Source organism: Arachis ipaensis, chromosome B9, assembly GCF_059453495.1.
Source record: "Arachis ipaensis isolate K30076 ecotype BB chromosome B9, ASM5945349v1, whole genome shotgun sequence".
Taxonomy (NCBI): Eukaryota; Viridiplantae; Streptophyta; class Magnoliopsida; order Fabales; family Fabaceae; genus Arachis; species Arachis ipaensis.
This window is the reverse complement of record NC_142444.1, coordinates 149,181,251-149,203,421: the sequence shown is the minus strand read 5'-3', so window position 1 is coordinate 149,203,421 and position 22,171 is coordinate 149,181,251. Positions and strand designations below refer to the sequence as shown.

At 33.6% G+C, this 22,171-nt stretch overlaps 1 protein-coding gene and 1 pseudogene across 1 annotated transcript; one reads left to right on the top strand and one right to left on the bottom strand.

Moving 5' to 3' along the window:
* Positions 1 to 13,307: 13,307 nt before the first annotated feature.
* LOC107617327 (elongation factor 1-alpha) lies at positions 13,308 to 15,792 on the bottom strand. Its single transcript, XM_016319067.3, has 3 exons — positions 15,725 to 15,792; positions 14,669 to 15,156; positions 13,308 to 14,584 (listed from the first exon to the last, which is right to left on the bottom strand). The coding sequence occupies exons 2-3, from the start codon at positions 15,128 to 15,130 to the stop codon at positions 13,703 to 13,705; spliced, it is 1,344 nt and encodes a 447-aa protein (XP_016174553.3). The 5' UTR covers positions 15,131 to 15,156; positions 15,725 to 15,792; the 3' UTR covers positions 13,308 to 13,702.
* A 2,747-nt stretch (positions 15,793 to 18,539) lies between these two features.
* LOC148546753 (uncharacterized) lies at positions 18,540 to 19,090 on the top strand (annotated as a pseudogene).
* Positions 19,091 to 22,171: the final 3,081 nt, after the last annotated feature.

The following is a 22,171-nucleotide window of genomic DNA, read 5'->3' as shown; positions in this document are numbered from 1 at the left end:
CTGGAAATAGTTTTGGGAGAATGCTGCGGTTAATAATGCAACCGCTCGGAATAGTGGGCATAACTCATGTCCTCGAATTTCTCTAACTCAAATTCAATCGCCGGTAACTGCAGGTTGGCTTCCTTTTGGTCTTCCTCCAAGTTATACCCCACCTATGGGTGGTTATACGCCTCCAATTCGATTTGAAAATAAGCTAGTTGCAGTAAATAATAAACCAAGTTTCTCTCATTCTAATATGAGTCAAGATTACCAAATTGGTTTGACGTCGAATAGCACAGGGTCTTTTGCTACCTTTCGACAGCATATTAACGAAAACCATTATGATTTAGTCAATTTGTTAACTCAACAAATGACTACTATTCTAAATCCTATAGTGGCTGATAATGAAACAAAGTATGAGTGTTTGGTTAGGCAAGTCGAACGAATTGCTCGAATTGTTGATTATGATGAAGGGCGACCTCTTCATCAAAATCTTAGAGTAGATCCAGAAAACTTAGGCAATAATCGAGGAAATTTACATGATTACATTGGTGAGGACAAAAAAAATGCACTTACTTGGTTTTCGAATCTGAGGCCTAACTCAATTTTGACTTGGGCACAATTAGAGAATACTTTTTATACTCAATTTTATAGAGGAGAGTTAAACATAATAGTAACAGATTTGGTTGCAATAAAGCGTGGCACTGGTAAATCAATCGATGATTTTATGATTTGATTCAAAAACGCATGTAATTGATACTATGTATCACTTCCCGAGAGTGAAGTAGTTAAAATAGCAACCATGAGAGAAAATTATTGAATGTTCATATTCCTGATTTGGCTCATCTAGCTGAAAGAGTCAAACAAGTTGAATTATTTAAGAAAGAAAAAGAGGAATTTAAAAATGAGAGTAAATTTAAGAATTATAAATCTCTTGCTCGAAAGGAAAAAGTTGCTTAGATAGAAATGGAATCGTGGAGTGAAGATTCGGAAAACAAATATCTTGAAGTCGATTTGGCTGAATTAAAGAAGGGTCACCTTATGTTTGTGCTTTGCTGAAAAAAGTTGCAAATATTTATAAATTTAGCGAAACTAAGTTAAGGGTGGTAAGAAATATAGTTTCGATATTTCAAAGTCGGAACAAATATTTGATGTGTTGTTTAAAGATAAACAATTGATTTTTTTCTGAGGAAAAAATTTTGCCCTCATTAAAGATTTAAAAGGAAAACTTTTTGTAAGTTCCATCATGCAACTAGCCATTCGACTAATAATTGTGTTCGGTTCAGAGATCTTATTCAAGAAGCAATTATAGAAGGAAGATTGAAGTTTGACGATGAAAAAAGGACATGAAGGTTGATGTTGAACCTTTTGATATAGCTGCAAATTTTACTGATCCTCATTTCTTGGGGATGACTATGGCTGGTTTCACTTTATTTGAGTTCGATTCAACTCTGGAAAATTTTGAGACTAATGTCTGACAAGTGTACCCTAGTGCATAGTTGTCAGAACCGAACCGGTGATCGAACCGGTCAGGTCATTGGGTCACTGGGTCACTGGTTCAACCGTTGGATTACTGGTTGAACCGGTTGACTTGGTCCTATGTAAATAAAAAATAAAAAATAGTTAAAAGTTTAAAATTAAAATTTAAAATACATATTTTTACTAACATTTTAAAATATCAAGTTATTTTAAAACAATATGGAACATGAACAATAAATATTTTATTATTTTTACTCTATCATAAATATTTTTATTTTGTTTTTATATTAAAATAACTATTATTTTTAAATTTTAATAATTTATTAATTAGTTTATATCTTTTATACTATTATATACTACAAGTATTTATTAAAAAATAATATTAATAGATATTATATAATTATAAAAAAATAAGTGAGTATCATTATTGTTAAATAAAAATCTAATTAATTTAAGAATGAGTGAGTTTATAATTAAAATTAAAATAAATTAAATAAAAGTAAACTATTTGATAGAAGATATCTATATGTATTATAATTTGCATAAATTATAATAGAAAACATAGTGGTCTGGTGGTTGTGGAGCCTTTTGGTTTCCTTGAGGGCAGGGGTTCAAACCCTACTTCAAGCATTTTGGAAATATTTTCTTCCAAGCGGTTCGGTCAGACCACCTCACCAGTTTTGATCGGTTCACACCGAATTTGACCGGTTCAATTCCTTGTGCGGTTCAAATACTGGACCGGACCAATATAGGATCCGGTTCACCGGTCGGCCGGTCCGGTCCGGTTTTTACAACTATGCCCTAGTGTTGGTGATGGGATGTTGGATTTCTTAATGCACTAGAAATTAAAGGATAGAGACGTGTCATTTTGTCCAAGGTACAATGTTGTGTTTGATACAGAAGTTGCAGCAATCTTCGAGAAGGAAAGGATGAAGAAAGAGCTAACTCATAAGGAGGAGCAAGCTCGTCAGAGGCACCCTCCTCAACGCCCAGAAGGTCAGAGTTCTTGAAATCCTCAAGAAAATTGTTCTCCTTCATTCTGTCGTTCCCAAGCTATTAGAGTTAGATGGATAAAAAATTGTCAAGAATTTCGGAGTGTAAATTTCAAGAATATCAACACTAACAAGCTCAGAGGGGTCGTCGAGGGCATGGTTGTGGTCGATATCTGTATCCCCGAGGAAGGAGAGGGGGTAATCGAGGTGGAAGGCATTTTTGTCGAGTTGTGTCAGATAAGCCTTTGACTTATATGGACAAGGGGGAAAAACTTTCTGCTTTAACGAGGGTTGTGTTCCCAACTAATAGTGAGACTATTCCTAAAGGCAAAAAGCCTTCAAGTTCTATGGAAAAAGAAAAAGTAGTCGAAATAGTTCCTGCTAAGCCTAACGAGAATGCTGTTTTAAACCCTGATCTCGATGAATAATATTTTGAGGAAGGGGATGACGAGATGGTCAGTACAGTCTCCATTATTCCTTCAGAATTTTTGGGTGATTATGAAGAAAATCTCAGTGGGGATTATGATGTTGAGTTTGGAGATGAGGATGCGTTTGCATTCATCTGTGAATATGAAGAAGTAGGATGTTTTAATAAGCCTACCAATAAATAAAGAGCACATCTTCGACCACTGCATATTAAGGCCACGATAAGAGGTATTTCTGTCGACAAAGTGTTGATCGATGGTGGTGCAACGATCAGTTTGCTTCTGGAAAGAATGTTAGTCAAGGCCAGGAAGCATTTTGATTATCTTGTTCCCACCATTATCTTAATTACTGATTATCATGGTATCTCAACACCAGCAAAAGGATTGGTTACTCTACAAGTTCAAGTTGATTCTTCGATACGAACAATTGTGTTCATAGTGGTATCATCGAGGGCTAGCTATAATGCACTGTTAGGTCAAGATTGGATTCACGATGTCGGAGTTATACCTTTGATTGTGCACTAACAACTTCTCCTTTGGACTTGTGAGGGAAAAACTGAAGTGGTAGTGGCTTATTATAGTCTTTATGTTGAGCAGATACACATCCACTTCAAAGTTTACAATGACAAGCTAAAGCCTCTTGATGTTGATAGGAATCTTAATTATTACAACTGTGAAGGTTGTTTCCTAACTTCTAAGGGGCTCAACATAAAGCTTAGGACCCGAAGTTGGAATATACTCCTACAGTTTGGGAGTAATTATGATGTCTGAGAAATAGTTCAATTAGCAACATTTTGAAATGTCTAAAGAAAAGGACATGTCAAACTATTTATTGTCTTTAAAAAATTGTTTGAATAATTTAACTTTTGCTTCATGTTTTTCTTCTTCTAGCAATGATTCTCCTGATAAAGTTAAATCTATTAGGATTTCAATTCTGCGACATGTAATTCAATTTTTAGGGTAATTTTGATTACTAAGATCGAACCTGATAGAAATTTACTTCTATAGCATGTACTTTCCCTTTTAAGTATAATGTCGTAGGCACTACTTTGATTGATAAGTCTAAGATCATCAGTCAGCCAAATGTTGATATATCTCAAAATCTTTGTATTGTAAATGACTCGATAGCTGATTTGATTGATGATCCTAATAAGCTTTGTATTTCCTCTTGTAACTCAGTTAATTTTTTTTTCGATTGTATCTATGATCTTGAACCTTTGTGTTTTGAAAAAACTTTAATTAATCATGATCATAAAGGGGATTTGAATCCAAAGATTCACTTGAAGAAATTAACTTAGGAGTTGATGGTGTCATAAGGCCTACTTACATAAGTAAACATATTTATTTGGAATTTCGAATGGAATTAATTAAGCTTTTGAAATGAATACAAAGATTGCTTTATTGGGTTTATATGAGATGTCTGGTCTTGATCGATCTTTAGCCGAACATAGATTGCCATTAAAGTTGTTCTCTCGACCAGTAAAACAAGCTCCTAGGGGTTTTGCACTTGAAATAAATCTCAAAATTAAAAATGAGGTTGAACGATTGATCAAAGCTAAATTCATTAGGACTGCTCGTTATGTTGATTGGGTGTCGAATATTGTTCATCTAATGAAAAAAAATGGGAAGTTGCGAGTGTGTATTGATTTTCAATATTTGAACAATGAAACTCCTAAACATAAATATTTTATGCCTATAGTAGATATGTTAATTGATTTTGCAGCCGGTAATGAAATCCTAAGTTTCATGGATGGTTATTCTGATTATAACCAAATATTCATTATCGAGGAAGATGTGTCGAAAATAGCCTTTCGATGCCCAGGTGCATTGGATACCTATGAGTGGGTAATAATGCCTTTTGGTTTAAAGAATGCAGGGACAACATATCAATACGCAATGAGCGCAATTTTCCACGAATACATTGAAAATTTTATGGAGGTTTTATATCCTTGATGTGCTGGTCAAGTCAAATTCATTCGATCAACATCTTGAATATTTGCGCAAAGCCTTCGATACGATGCGTCGAAATGGTTTAAAAATGAATCTCTTAAAATGTGCATTCGGTGTGTCTGCAGGTAATTTTCTTGGGTTTTGTGGTTCAGAGAAAAAAGATTGCCATAGACCAAAAAATAAGGCTAAAGCTATTCTGGAATTACCACCGCCAAAAACGAAAAAAGCAATTCAATCTTTTTTTGGAAAAAGTAAATTTTTTACTACGATTTATTTCGAATTTGTCTGGTCAAACTTGAAATATGTGTGGACTAAGGATCATCAGGAGGCATTTGATTCAATTAAGGCCTATCTCTTGAATGCACCTATCAAGGTTGCTCTTCGCCCTTTAGAACCATTAAAATTAAATTGTATATCACAGCTTTGACGAATACGATTGAGTATATGTTAGCACAAGATGATGAAGCAGGAAATGAAAAGTCTATTTACTACTTAAGCAGAGTCTTGTCTGACATTGAGATGAGGTATTCCCCTATCGAAAAACTTTGTCTATCTCTATATTATGCTTGTACTAAACTCAAGTGTTACATGTAGCCAAAACTGTCAAGGTTATTGCACAAACTGATTTTATTAAATATATGTTATTCTACCCTATTCTGCTTGGTCGAATTGAAAAATGGGTGCTTACCTTGACAGAATATGATTTACAATATCTTCTTGCTAGAGCAGTTTAAGGTTAGGTTATTGTAGATTTCTTGGTCGATAGACCAAATAATCTAAATGATCAGGGGAAACCTTGTTGAGGTTAAACCTTGAAAGTTGTATTTCGATGGTTCGAAGCACAAAGACAGTGCTGGTGTGGGTATTTTAATTATATCTTCAAATGAGATTCTATTGAAATTCTTGTTTGAATTAAAATATCCATGTTTGACTAATATGGCTGAGTATGAGGCTTTGATATTAAGATTAGAAATTTTAACTAGCAAAGGGGCACAGGACATTGAGATTTTAGGAGATTCTCAATTGGTTTTAAAACAATTGTCGAAAGAATTTAAATATATAAGTGAAGTATTGCAAAAGTATTTGTCTATAGTATGAGAATTGTTGGTATTATTTCGAAAGGTATCACTAACACAAATTCCAAGGGTTCAAAATGAAAAAGCAAATGAATTAGCTTAGATTGCTTTAAAATATTAAATTTCTCCTGGGACTTTGGAGAAGCTGGCAAAGGTGCAACAAATTCTTGTGCCTGTCAAAGAACGAGAGATTTTGGTAATGATGAGTGTGATGATGATGATTGGAGAAAATCAATTTCTAGTTATTTAGAGAATCTTAATATTCAAGTTGATAAAAAAACAAAAAACAAAATTAAGGGCGATGAGTTTTGTGATTTTAGGGGATGAAGTATATAAGAAAGGTGTTAAAGGAAGCCTTATGAGATGTTTAGGAAATTCTGAACCTACAGTTGCTCTTGGAGAAATTCATGAGGGTACTTGAGGAACACATCAAATAAGTGAAAGAATGAAATGGGTATTACGGCGTGATCGAGTGTTCTGGCCGATTATGATTAAAGATTGTACTAACTATGCAAAATCATGTCAAGAATGTCAAAAATATGGAATAATACAATAGGCACTTGCTTCTTAATTGCATTCAATTATTAAACCCTGGTCGTTTAGAGGTTGGGTTTAGATTTGATTGGTATAATTCATCCTCTATCGTCGAAAAATCATAAATTCATTCCAGTGGAAATTGATTATTTTACTAAGTGGGTAGAAGCTATACTTATAGTAAAAGTTAATCAAAATGAAATTATAATTTTATCGAAAAAATATAATCTATTATTTTGGGATTCCTCAAACTTTAAGTGTTGATAAAGGGACAATGTTTACTGGTCAACGAATAAATAATTTTGCAGCATCGAGGAACATAAAGATAATAACTTTGACACCATACTATGCACAAGAAAATGGTCAAGTCGAAACTGCAAATAAGATTTTGATTAATTTGATCAAAAAGAAAATTGGTATAAAACCAAAAACTTGGCTTGGAACATTAAGTCAAGTTTTATGGGCTTATTGAAACTCACTACAAGGGTTAACAAATACATCCCCTTATAAGCTGGTTTATGATCACAATATTGCCTTTGGACATTAACCTCAATATTATGCGAGTAATGGGACAAGATGATTTGCCAATTAAAGATTATTGGAGTGCTATGTTTGACAAATTAAGTGATTTAGATAATGAGTGCATTTTCGCACTCGATAATCTTATTTGACAAAAAGAGAATATAGCTCGTGTTTATAATCCACAGGTGAAGGAAAAAGTTTTTATATTAGCGAATTATTTATTAAAGTTATTTAATTGTTAGAAAAGAAATCGAGGGTTTATGCATGGGAAGTGGTCTCCTGATTGAGAAGGACCTTATCGGGTAATTAAATTGTATTTAGGAAATGCTCATAAAATCAAGTATATTAATATTGGTGCCGAAGTTAAATCGACCAATAAAAAATATTTAAATAATATCGGTGTCTGGAAGATAATATTTAAAATAAAGAGCGGATCGTTGATAGCATAAAGATAATAAAGAGTAAAGACTAAATACAAGGAAGCTTAGCATTCTAAGACTTTATAAATAAGGCTCCAATAGTTTTTCTAAATCGAATCTAAGACGCACTCTCTCTTCATCGATCAAGCTATAGACAACAACTTCATCGTGTTCTTCAAGTTGTAATTTCTCATATTTTCTCTTGATTTTAACTCGAGTGCTTTTCATTTCACATAATTCTCGATTAAGATATATTTTTCTTTTATCAGCTTTGAGGAAAGGTCCTTATAATAGAGCTTCATCTGCACGAACTTTAGCAAGTTCTTTTTTGAGCTCTTCTCTGGATCGAGCCCATTGTTCAAGAGCATTGGCAACTGATAAACCCTAATGTTAGGGTTAATCTTGTGTTGAATTTAATGAATTTTATCAACTTATCTCACATTTATTCAATGAAATAACATGGTTTTGTGAATTTCTCCTAAATTGTGTTTAAGATTAAAAACATGTTTTTTAGACTCTTAAATTGCTAAATTTAATTTCTTTTAATTTCATTCGATGCCTTGATGTATTTGTAAGTGGTTTCAGGTTTAGAAGGCAAAGATTGGTTGAAGGAATGAAGAAAAAGCATGCAAAAATGAAGAATTAATAAAGAAATGAGGTTTTGGTAATCTGCCCAATTCTGCGCACGTGTGATCAGAGTTTTTGTCAAGCGCCTACGCATCTGTGTGACACTTGTCACGTGACTTCATTAAAGGAACACGCTGAGGGCGATTTCTAAGCTCATCCAGGCCCAAATCCAACTCATTTCTGAAGTATTTGAAGCCAAATTCAAGGAGGAACAAGGGGAGAGCAATTAGATTAGTGTAGAAACATGTTTTAGGATAATTTTTTAGAGAGAGAAGATTTTGGGTAGATTTAGGCTAATCTCTCTTAGATTTAGATTTTAATTCTTGCTTTGATCTAGTACCTTTTACTTTTCCTTGTTCCATTACTTTAATTTTCTTAGTTTCTCTTATTAATTTCTCATTTGAGCTACTTTTTAGTTTATGAACACTATTGTTAATTTTCATTTTCTTTCATGTAATTAGTGTCTTTCTATATTTCTTATTATTTAATTGAGTTGTTATTGTTATTTTTTTGCATTTGGTAGTAGTAGATTTTATTATTATTGCAATTTAATATGCTTTTCTTTTATTGCACACCAAATGTTTGATAAAATGCTTAGTTTTAGAGTAGATTTTGAGCATTCTTGGCTTAGAAAGAGAAGTTAGGTAATCTTGAGTCATTGATACCCAATTTATATTGATGATCTAGAGTTAGTTAATCTTATTTTCATTGACATTACTTATGGATTTGGGTTAACTAGGCATACTTGACTTTCTTCCAATGGAAAGATAACGTAATTGGCTTAGCTCTTGATAATTATTGTATTATGATTAATGACTAAGATAGAAAACCTTGATTCTCAATCCTTGCAATGAATGTCTCTTTAGTGTTTGTTATCTTTAGTTGTTTGATTTATTTTCTATTTATTTAAATTTTTGCACTTTTATTGGGTTGAACTTGGGACAATAAGTTAATCTTTGATAGAGAATCCATTGTTCATCTAGACTATGCTTGCAACAAAGTGATTCAATTATTTTGAGAAATTCTAAACCGACATTAATTTCTACCCGTCACCAAGCAACACTTGCTTCATATTTGTTATAAGTTTTATGTGTCGATGCCAAAGAAGCTTCGACTTGCGCATATTCTGTCTGGATTTCTCCTATATTTTTCCTGTAGTCAGTGAGCTTGCTGTGAGAAATAAATAAATTGTTAGCAATTTTCTCAAATTTCTTCACTTGCTCAGAAAAGCTTATAGGTACTTGATATTCGAGAGTGGTACTCCATATGGTGGAAAGCAAAGTATTCGTCTCGATTTTTTCATTCATCAATTGTATGTTTTAAAAGATGAAGAAGCATCTTTAAACTCTCAAGATCCTGGGGAGTCAATTCTTTGAAAAGTCCATGTCCTGATGACTCATTAGTAGATGGAACTCGAGGACCTACTTCTATTTTGTGAGATAAACTTGATACAGCAAAAAGACGTTCCTCTAAATCTGCCTCTTGTGGACTGAAAACTTTGTCTGGTGCAGATCATTTGCATCCTTGTTGTGGGGCAATATCGTGGTTGACTTTGTCAACAAGGTTTTGTGTCTCATCAGTCTGCAGGTTAGCATTAGAGGCAGGTTTATTTGCTTTCTTGGCTTTTTCAGTCGGACTACTTTCCACGGAAGGGGAAGAAGGAACTCAGTAAGATCGACATCAATCCTTGTAGGTGATAATATAATTTTGTAAAATGTAAAAGTTGAAGATCATTGGAATACCTCAATTTCTTGGGGTTGAAAGCTCGATGAATGCATTGAATTTGTTGAAGTTTTCTTAGAACTCAAGGTGTCTGAATTAGTAGAAGATTCACTAGAGTTGCTGAGAGCTTCTTTTGTGGGTAAGATGGTAGGTCTGTCAGTAGCTTCTTGAATGGAAGAATCCCCTTAGATTGAAGTTTGATGAAATAAGCACATAGTTACCAAAAGAGAGTGACAATAGAATTTTCATAAGAAAATGGATACGAAATTGGGTGAGTTACCTTGCTGGTGAGAGTTTTGGTGTCTTTTTGTCTTTTTGATGCTTTGATGGCTTATTTTTCTTTTTGAAGATTTTGAAATCGGCATTTCAAGGGTACCTGAAGAAGATTTGATGAATCCCTTAAAGATGTTCTCTAGTCATCGATCATAGTGAGAATAGTAGTTGGTCTACCACTTGACAAAAGATTTAGTGACATAGCTGCTACAAATGAAAGAGAGAGGACAGTAATGACTTTGACATCTCTCATTATAATCAAGACACTTGTCAATTTCTTTCTTCCTGTTAAAATTTATTTGACAAAGAGGAGGGGTTTTGCAAGGAAATGGTGCTGGAAAAAGCTTGAGAAAAATCCATTTATCTTACAACATAATGGGAAGCATGGAGAGTGACTCGGAATTGATCTTTTTTGAACTGAGGAATACCTGTCAGTATCACTTGAATGGTGAGAAAGTTAGACCACATTTCATCATTCACCCGCTATGCATCTTCATCTTCATCTTTTCGAACTATAGGGTGTCGAAATCAGGTTGGTCCACATTTGCTGTCGACAAATGGAGCAAAATTTAGATCTTTGTTTTGAAAACTTTTGCTTGAATGAAGTTTTGAAAACAACTTCCCAAAAAAGCTCACTGGTGGATACGAATGAGCAAGATTTGGTTGCAAAGTAACCAATCGGAGTTCTTCAAGACTCTGTCTTTCAGAAGGAGCCACTCCTTTGTGCTTCATGTGTTTCTCAAAAATTGCATTCAGGCAGAGTTGCAATAGCCAGAGTGGTTACCCAATGTTGATTGAAGATTTATTACGGAGGCTATCGACCATTTGTCCGAGTTCATCATAAAGATTTCCCAAAAGTAACTTGGCCAAGTTAAGTTTGCGCTTGTCATGAATCAAAGCAGCTAGTGTGATGTATAGTTTTTGTATTGAAACACTTCTTGAGCAAAAGACTATAGCATTGAGGCAATAGCATAGAAAGGTTATATGCTCATCATTTACGATTGGACTATCTTTTTCTCCCATGTTTTGCCAGATAAATTTCCAATAAGAGTTTTTTAGGACAATATTGTATTTGTACTCAGGTTTCATATCAAAAGTAATTATAGGCCCGATTGGGGAAAGCTCTGTGATAGTTGCTACATCGAAAAGTGTGAGTCCCACCATACCACAAAATAGATGAAAGTTGTTGGTGGTTTTATTCCAAAAACATAATGCAGCCCCAATCATCAAATGATGCGTTGAAAGTTGGAATTGAGAGAGTACGAGAAGGTCATAGATTCTTGCAAATTTTCACTCATCTGTCTTAAAGGGTTCCATTCTTTTAAAGTAAGAAAATTTGCATTTTTGAAAGAAATCTTAGGGTTGTTACAAAAGGTTCGACATGGTCGATGAAAGAGGCTACAAATAAATCTTGTTTGTTCAGCAGGTCTTGATTTTCACTACAAGAAAAATAATGAAAAGCCTTTTTTGCTTGTTCTCGGGAGTTTAGAGGGCTGACGAAATAATGAAGTTTGTTTTCAACAGAGAAAGGGAAGAAAATAATCTTTTTGTCATTCGTGGTATCGACTGGGTCTTTGATGATAGTGTCCATGGTGGTTGAAAGAATTTTTAAGCTTGATCTCTCAGAAGTTTTTGAGATGGTCTGCCCTTCTTGGTAAAGATGATGGGGTAGTTTTGAATGGAAAAATGAGAATAGAACAAAGTAGCACGTACCAGAAAAATGCAAGGGAATTATAAAATCTTTGACAACAATGGTGGTGGATCAGAAGAAAGAGTGCAAAGAACTTGTGTTGCTGAAAGTGACGGTTGATTGTTTGAAAAATTTTTTTTGAAGATGAAGAGTGTTTTGGGTTAATATATAATTATTGGATATGTGTGCTGTGTAAAAAAGAGATGGAATTTGTCCTTTATTTATTTTTCTTTTGTGAGTTTACTTGGCTGGTGCGCTTGGTTGAGGTGTTTTGATAGAGTTGGACGATCTCTGGAACCGTTAAAGAATTGTTTGAAAATTGGACTGACATGTCTCATAGAAAAGAGGAGTAGAAGACGTGGCTAGTTGGGTTTTTTGCAGTAATTTGAAACATATGGTTGGAATGTAATGAAAGAATTTTTAACAATAAAGAAGCAGGTGTTAAGTTTATACAAAGAAGAATGTTTGAGCTACAAAGAATGGACTGGTATTAATCATTTTGGTTGTTAATGACAATGTTAAAAATACCAGGAGATTGATTCTTAGTGTTGGGTTTGCCTTTTTTGGTTTATTTTCTTGTTATATTTGGTTTGTTTATTGCTCCACTTTAGTGTGTTGAAATTTTTTGTTTCAAAATATATATATATATATATTGGAAATTGAAGTTCAAAAGAGAGAGAAAGAAAGAGCAAATAATTAGATGCGCGATATGCACGTAATTAATGGGATCGTGATGATGAGGACAATTATTAAACATATAAACGGATTTTTTATTTTTATTAGGATTTAAAATGAGCCCTGTTTAGGATCTCGTTTATTTCGTTCTCGAAGATAATAACGATCCTAAGGGACAATTTGTAAGTAGAAAAATTGCTGGTCAATTCGAGAAGAGGAATTTGTGAGGTTGTTGTCAAAAGGGACTTGATTTGATATAACTCGTCGAAGAATGAAGATAACAGTTGACATGTGGAGTTTAACAATATAATGCACGAGCAATTACTTAGTTTGCATTAGGGGAGAACAGTTATTTTCGAATTCTTTTGACTGAGCCTGTCACTAGTTCATTCCCTGTGGTTCCTTCCATGTCTTAATATTTTCTTTTCAAATTCTTGTCATTTCTCTTCAAGCAATTTATTTTTCTTCGCAAAGTCATTTTCATTTTTCTGTAAGTTTCGAATTGTTATCTTCAACCCTTAACTTCGTTGAAGACTTCCATTTTCTTTTCTGCAATTTCCTTCGTTCTTTATTAAAAATATTTATTTCAGTTGGCATTTTTGTTTCTTCTTTCCTTCGATTTGCATTTTTGTTTCTTCTTTCCTGCGTTGTTCAAATTTGAAGTCCTTGATGCATAAAAGAAAACTGATACTCGCAAAAATGTAAGTTTTACACTTTTCCTCCAAAAGATTACAAAAAACTATGCATAATACTGGAAGAAATTTTAAGAACTAATTTCAACTTGTAATATATATCGGGGTACGACATTTCAGATAGGTTTTGGGTCCTTTAATTTCAAAAACAAATGTTTCGGAAAAGACCATTTAACGAAAACCGGGGAAAAATTTTTGAACAACTAATTTCAACTTAATATAACAAAACATAACCCCATCACGAAACAAAAGTAAACTAAAACATAGAGGATATTGATTAAAACACAATCAAGAGTCGATACAATTAAAGTTTAAAGCACATGATATAGACTCGATGTTCAAAATCCAAATTAGCAGTGTAGGACAAGTCCTAAAATTCACTGCAGTTTACAAAACTTAAAAGTATTCTCAGACACATCAAAACTAAAAGCAGGCAGAAAATAAAATCATGGTAAAACCAAAAAGCCTTGCCACCGTCGATCTAGAACCCAGTTCTGGGAACAAAAGTTACGAGACGAGGGTGAAGACTTGAAACTAGGTCCAATAAACAAGCTCCCTAATCGAGAAACACAGATACTGCAAACAAGGGACAAATACTTATTGTAGAGATGGTGCTGGTACCCTTGCTTCAAACCACCCTGCACGATTCACTTCTTCTTCTGGGCAGCCTTGGTGACCTTGGCTCCGGTAGCATCCTTCTTCTCCACATTCTTGATAACTCCCACAGCCACAGTTTGACGCATGTCCCTGACGGCAAAACGACCAAGAGGTGGGTACTCAGAGAAGGTTTCCACAACCATGGGCTTGGTGGGAATCATCTTAACAAGACCTGCATCACCATTCTTCAAGAACTTGGGCTCCTTCTCAAGCTCCTTACCAGATCGCCTGTCAATCTTGGTCACGAGCTCAGCAAACTTGACAGCAATGTGGGAGGTGTGGCAATCAAGCACTGGCGCATAGCCATTTCCGATCTGGCCAGGGTGGTTCATGATGATGACTTGGGAGGTGAAGTTAGCAGCCTCCTTGGCAGGGTCATCCTTGGAGTTTGAGGCAACAAAACCACGCTTGAGATCCTTCACTGCAACATTCTTGACGTTGAACCCAACATTGTCACCGGGGAGGGCCTCTGTAAGAGCTTCGTGGTGCATCTCAACAGACTTAACTTCAGTTGTCAGTCCAGTAGGTCCAAAGGTCACAACCATACCGGGCTTCAAGACACCTGTCTCAACACGTCCCACTGGCACAGTTCCAATACCTCCAATCTTGTACACATCCTGAAGAGGTAGACGGAGGGGCTTGTCTGATGGCCTCTTTGGCTCATTGATCTGGTCAAGGGCCTCAAGAAGGGTTGGTCCCTTGTACCAGTCGAGGTTTGTAGACCTCTCAATCATGTTGTCTCCCTCAAAACCAGAGATGGGAACAAATGCGATTTTGTCTGGGTTGTATCCGACCTTCTTCAAGTAGGATGAGACTTCCTTCACGATTTCATCATAACGGGCCTTGGAGTACTTGGGTGTGGTGGCATCCATCTATAGCACAGAAAAGCTAGCATTAGAAAATGAATAAGTAATCAGAAAAGGACAATCAACTGATATTCTGTTTAATCATCTCACCTTGTTGCAACAGCAAATCATCTGCTTGACACCAAGGGTGAAAGCAAGGAGAGCGTGCTCACGGGTCTGACCATCCTTCGAGATACCAGCTTCAAAACCACCAGTGGTGGAATCGATGATGAGAACGGCACAGTCGGCCTGGGAAGTTCCAGTAATCATGTTCTTGATGAAATCCCTGTGTCCGGGAGCATCAATGACAGTGCAGTAGTATTTGGTGGTCTCGAACTTCCACAAGGCAATATCGATGGTGATACCTCTTTCACGCTCGGCCTTGAGCTTGTCGAGCACCCAGGCATACTTGAAGGACCTCTTGTTCATCTCAGCAGCTTCCTTCTCGAATCTTTCGATCACACGCTTGTCAATACCTCCCAACTTGTAGATCAAGTGACCGGTGGTGGTCGACTTTCCTGAGTCGACGTGGCCAATGACCACAATGTTGATGTGAGTCTTCTCTTTACCCATGATTTCTTAAAACCTTAAACAAAGATCTGCCAAATAAAATAGACCCGTGAGATTCGCATTCAGAACAATCTTACTCACATATAAAATTACAATACATACTCGCAAAATCAAATAATAAGTTTTGATCAAAATATGTAGAGATTAACGCTTTTGAAATGTTCAAGACACAAAAGCAAAGAGATGCGTCACAACAGATCGAACGAATATCACCACGAACCAATAATTACCCTTTTTAGCAAATCATTGTGAACCATATTCAAACCAAATCCCCCAGATCTATACATAGATAAAAAGGCGAATATCCAGATTCAAAAGTACATACGATTTTTCAAAATTCTGGATCTATTGTTTCAATTAAACATGCTCATAAATCGAAACAAGAACCAAATCAATTCAAATATTCAACATAAAAATCAAGAAAACCAGAATAACCGAAGAGAACATTTATACTAAAGAAAGTACTCCAAGAAAAATCGAAAAACTATAATTTGCTGAAAAAATAGATCGAAAAATAAACTATTGCATGGATTATCACAACACAACAACGACGAATCAAAGGAACGGAAAGAGAGAAAGAAAAACAAAGGAACGAACCTGGAAGAAGGAGCTGAGCTAAAAACCCTAGCCGCAAGTGTGCGTGGAGAGTGTACGGGAGCAGAGTGTGCGAGTTTGATAGGGTTAAGAGTGTTTATATAGCTGAATTCGATATTTTACATTGACGGAATTGCCCTCAGACTATTGACCACGTTCCATTTGTGTCCGTTTGATGTGCTTATCCGCGAAGATTCGAACCCCAGCGTTGCGCCAACAACTCGTCTCGTTTGTTGCATTATAATGCGGCGGCACAACACAAGTTTTTAGCTATTTCGGATTTTCGGGTTAGCGGGTTGATTCAAATCCGATTGGGCTGCTTTTTAGGGTTGTTGGATCCATTTAATATTTTTATTTATTACTTTAAAATAAAATGTGCATGACTAATTTTTTTATATTTGAGTAAATATTAGCTAATTCTTTAGTTTTTACTAAAAGTACTGATCTTTTAGTTTTTTTTAATTATTATTCATTTTAAAAAATATAAGATATATAAACAGTAGTATTATAAAATTGTCACGTTATATATATATACAAAAAAAATAACCACCAATTAGTCATCAAGTATAAAAATGTATTTGCAATTTAAAAAAAAATTATAATATGTAAATAATTTTGAATATTTGGTTATTAGAGGTTTGATTATTCTGACGGTTAATTATTTAACAAAAGAATATATATAAATATATAGTGATTAATTTAATAATTAATTTTTAGATATATAATATATTTGTGTAAAATAAAAGAGTAAATATTCAACTGATTCTTGTTATTTTTACAAAAGAATAAATTACAGTTTTTATCCATTAAAGATTTAAATGTTTTAAAATTAATCATAAAAAACTAAATTAATAGTATACCTACAAAATATAAAAATATTTCATTGTCAGATTTTTATTAATTCTATTAAAAAACAATTTAAATTTTTAAATTATCTTTCAATGGTCATCTTTAACCTCTTAAAATCCTATTTTTTCTAAGAACATTAGGAAAAAAAAAATCAAAAGTCATCTGTGAACTATCTATATTAAAATAAAACTGTCTTTTCTTATAAAAATTTATATTCATCAAGACTCTATTCTTTAAGTTGGCAAGAAGCTAAGAACAAATGAGTTATAACAAATTAATAAATTATAATTTAAATGGCATACTCATTTAAAAAGTTGTGATTCGAGTCTTCCTATTTTCGGTAAAAAAAAAAAAAAAAAAAAGCTAAGAACAAACAAAGCAGTTAAAAAAAGCATTCTCATGCCGTGCGTTGTTTTTAATTCCATTATTAATTTATTTTTCAAAGTTAGACAAAAAAAAATGTAATGTTACTCTTAATTAGAAAATGTAGAAAAATGTACTCAACTTTGGAGTTATGAGTTGATAGAAAAAAATCAATCAAACTCATCAAAAGACAAGTCAAGTAAATTGACATATTTAAAAACAGCATTAGACACTAAAATCATCGTTGAATCCACTATTGTTAAACTTAGCAAAAACCTGCATAACAAATTTAAAAGGAACCACTTTAAGACACTCTAATCCAATGAAATAATCATCGCCATTAGTACCCACAGGAAACACCACTGCTATTAGAAAGAATAAAACGGTTATGATAGTGAAAGACGTCGCAACTGCCTTTCCCTCTTCGCCTCTTCACCAGAGTTCGTCGGACAGATCCAGTGCCTTTTTGCAATTTCGGAGGCGTCAGGATCAAACCCTATTGCGCCGTCACATGCCCACGCTCCTTATTGACTTATTTTCTCCATGCTCCTTGCATTCTGGCTCTACTTTGACACTCAACCCACTCTCCCTTTAGTATCACTGACTGCTGAGCTCACTCCTTTAATTAAAGTGTAAAGATTTGACATGTGAGTGCTTTGGTTAAAAGTTGGATTGGATTCTTCGTAATTTGGATAATTTCTACTCTTCTTAATAATTTAAGATTTTTTATTTAAATTAAATAATTATATAATTTATTGAAATACAGAATAATTATTTAAATAAACAATGTACCACATCTCGGAGGTAAATGCAAATATGGGTGTATCTCATGTATTGAAACCATGGATATGACGCATGAAAAATCTGATGTATCCAGAGTGCAGTCGGAATACATGCAAGTGGAAAAATGGGTACTGAACATCTAAAATGCGTTCAAAAACTGATGCGGGTCACAACACCCGATATATGGTCAAAATAGGAATTGTGATCACAGTATCCGAAATACGTGTGGATACGAATAAATGTCACAGTACTCGAGATACGTATATTACGGTGTAGGTGTCTCCGCACCCTAAATATCTTGGAGAAAATTATATATATAGACTCCCACCTTTAACTATTAATCACAATTCATTCGTTTCTCTCTCTCTCTCTCTCTCTCTCTCTCTCTCTCTCTCTCTCTCTCTCTCTCTCTCTCTCTCTCTATTTTGTTCGTATGGATAATAATTAGTTCTTTTTTGTTGTAATTTATCCCAATAGAATAGTAAAAAACGATGATGAATAAGTGATTTTTGAGTTTAATTCAACTGTGATGTTGCGCACTTGTTGTGTTAATACTATACATGCGCTAAAAACAGTCATACTAAGCAACATGAGGGGAATAGGTTCCAATGAGGTTAAGCGGGTTGCATATAGATTTTTATTAGCACTTTCGAGTGGTGGATTTATTAACAAGTTATTCTAGCTTGAAGCTGATTAACATGTGAAGGTAATGTTCGACGTACATGCAAGGCTAATACCACAACATGTGATAGAGTAGTATGATGCGGTTCGTGACGTGAGTGGTGGTGGTGGGCCGTCCTCCTCGAGTCCAGTTGTGGCCTCGATGGATGCAAGACCAATCCACTTCGTCCAGCCTCGTAATAGTGTCGAAGAAGACGACAGCGAGGGCAATTTGGATTATGTGGCGAAACTGGGTCGTCAAACGAGACAGAATCCTCTGATGAGTATGTGCCAGAGACTCCCACCGGCGGGCATGCTCAGTTTCTCCTGCCTCCCCCTTTCACCATTCCACAATTGTCAGAAGTTCCAAGTCATTATCACACTTTGAATTTGGACGCAATGCAGCTAGATGATCCTTTCAATATCGACGAAGGGGAGGGTTACAACACGAATGATGGATTAGAATTCCGGGTTGGCCATAGGTTCAAGAACCGTCATGTTGTTCTGATGGCGGTGAAGAACTACAGTATTTGAAGAAATGCGCAGTACAGAGTTCTGGAGTCGGATATGCTTAAATACCATTGTCGTTGCAAGTAATTCACCAACGGGTGTCTATGGAGTCTTCGTGTGGTACTTTGTCAGAATTTGAACTATTTGTATATTTTGTTTGTTAACTTTTATGAAATTAAAAGCGTTGATTATGTCATGTACTAAATGCTGACATGCACGAGTAATCTTGTAGGAAGGTGTGTAGGTTTGGTGGATCATACACCTATTTGGCACCAACTATGTCTTAAGATCATACTCAATTGGATAGTAGTTTAATTTGCAAGGTCATCCTACCTATAACACATACTGATCCCTCTATCTGTATCCCAGTATTGCAAAGTGTGGTGCATCAGAGTTAACATTTAAAGCCATCATATCGAAATGTGTGGATGGCAAAGTAGAAAACGATTGCTAAGATTTATGGTGATTGAAAAGATTCGTACAACAAGATACCCAGTCACTTACAAGTTTTGCAAGAATACCTCTCCGGTACGATACACGATTACGTTGTTCCTTATTATAACTGCAACATGGTTGACGGATTTTGGAGCTAGATTGATAAGGTCTTTTGGGCATTCCCTCCTTGATAAGATGGAAATTGTGGGTCTTAGGCCTCCACAGCTCGACAAATGTAGATATCAAGAAATTGTCAAACATAAAATCCCTCAACTCTACTGCATGTCCAAATCCAACATCCCTAATATAAAGCAAAAGGATATCCAGTAGGGGACACCCAAGGTTAACAACATGGCAACAGTAACCGAGGTCTTTGCGATAGTCGCAACATTTACTCTCGCAAATTAATCTCTTCTAACCTATTATATAGGTTTAATAATTATTAAATATTCTAAACCTAGTAGATAAATATCGTTAATAAAATATTATATTTTATACAATATTAATATTCATTACTAATATTCAAAGTATTAAATAAAAAAAAAGAACTTGAAGCAAGTTTTAAAAAATAAGTCATTCATGTTCTACTATTCTAACTTAACTACTGATTTTTTTTAGTTGATATCCATCCAACAATAGATTTTAGCAAAAAAAATATGATGTAACAACTATTTTATTTGAATAATATATTTTTTAATTTAACTAATATATTATTGTTCGTTTAACTATTATATTTATCTAAGTTAAATTAAAATTATTTCTAAAAATATTAACACCTACTCTACCTACCTAAATTGATAAAACTTCTAACTAACCGACTTAAAATACATTACACATTAACTAAATTAATAAAGCCTAAATACATAAACTAATTATTTACTCAAAATAAAAGATAGGAAAAAATAAATATAACTAACCTTAAAATCCAAAATTCTAGCTATATGCCAAATCGCATTCAGTCAGTTGATATCTCCGTTGCGAGCATATTGTCAGGAAGCCACTTGTACTTAAAAAATTCGAACTAAAGGTGTTACAAAGTTACTAAACTTTTCAAAACTCTTTAAATGAACGAAAATCTCGACTACAACCAATATATATAGACCTCTGAGTATATCTCGGGTGCTGTGAACCCAATTCCTGTTTTGACTGTATCTCGGGTACTGTAATGCACATCAACTGTTGAACGTATTTCGAATACTCAGTACCCGTTTTTCTTCCTGCAACGTATTCCAGCTATATCCTGAATACGTTAGATTTTTTAGATATTTTATTTTGGAGTCTTAATACTCAGGATAGCCCATATTCGCATTTGCCTCAAACTTGAGATGTGATATATTGTTTATTTAAGTAATTATTCTGTATTTTATGTATTTCGATAAATTACATAATTATTTAATTTAAATATAAAAATCCAATAATTTGTCCTTTAAAATGGGTAATGATAGTTTGTGTATGTTAACCAGATGAATTGATTTGACTTTTTGGATGTTCTAAGAAAAATTATGGTTTTAAAAGATTGAAGAGAAATTTAGAAATTTAAAATATCTTTTTAATAGAATCAACAAAAATTTGATGATTATCATTTTTGTTTAATGAAATTTAATTTTTATGGGTATAACATTAATTTAATTTTTCTATTATTAATTTTGTAAACGTTTAAATTTTTTATTATCAAAAATAATAATTTACTCTTTTATAAAGTACCATGCAATTTCTAATTAATTATTTTTTGAGGTATTTCAATATTTTTTCATCCAAACACAGGATCAGATGTAATTTGAAGGAACTCAATAATTCTGACTCTTCATGAAAATGATATTGTTTTATGTGAAAATGAACAATATATCTCAAAAAGCAAATAGTAGAAATTATTTTATTATTTATTCTAAATAAAGCAGTGTGAGTAATAAACTATATATATAACAATGAAACACAAAAACAGTGTTTCCTTAACATATTTTAGTGTAGTCCTGCATAAGTTGAAGACATTGCAGTGGCTGTATCCAAACCATGCAACACATTTTCCCCCCCTTACTTTTGCTCAATTAATAATTCCCTTTGCTTTTGGTTTCGGATTTAGGAGTAATTCAGAGGGGACAATAGCTTAAGCAGGTAAGGTTGTGTCTATAACTCTATTGTTATGTTTAGTTGATCCGTTATCCTCTTTTATTCTTGAACACTTAAACACTTAAAAGAGTCATTTGGTTAAAATAATTTTGAGGGATGAACTAGTTTATTATAATTTTTAAGATGGTAAATTTATCCTTTGTCAAGTAAATGTGTTACTATTTTACTATTGTGCTGTATTTAGTAAGTGTTTGATGATAGCAAATGGAGACACTATGTAATAGATTTATAAAAAAAAAAAATAGAGAAGTTGAAATTGTAACAAAAAAAAAGTAATACTACATGTATAAAATTTTTTGTAAACGAAGTTTAACTAAATCGGTGTAATATCAACAAAAGTTATTCTTACTCACTTATATTTTATTGCTCAACTTAATTGGACTTGATTCACAAAGAATTTGTTTAGAAATTATTTAATATGAGAAAAAAGAATTTTGTTTCTTTTAAAAAAATTCATTTTTATTTAAAATTTAATTCTATAATTTAAAATTATTATAATATATTAATAGGTTGGAATTCTATTTTTGATATTTAACATATTAAATTTTAAGAATGTAAGAGTTAATTTAAATATCAGACTTTTTTTGGTCCGATCTACAAATAAAAAAAAGATAGAAATTGAAATTTCCAAAGGAATTCAAATCATTTAGTTTTAGTTATTTAAAAAAAAAAAACTATTGAGTAAATTCTAATTTCTAACCTTTTAAACAAATTCAAAAACTC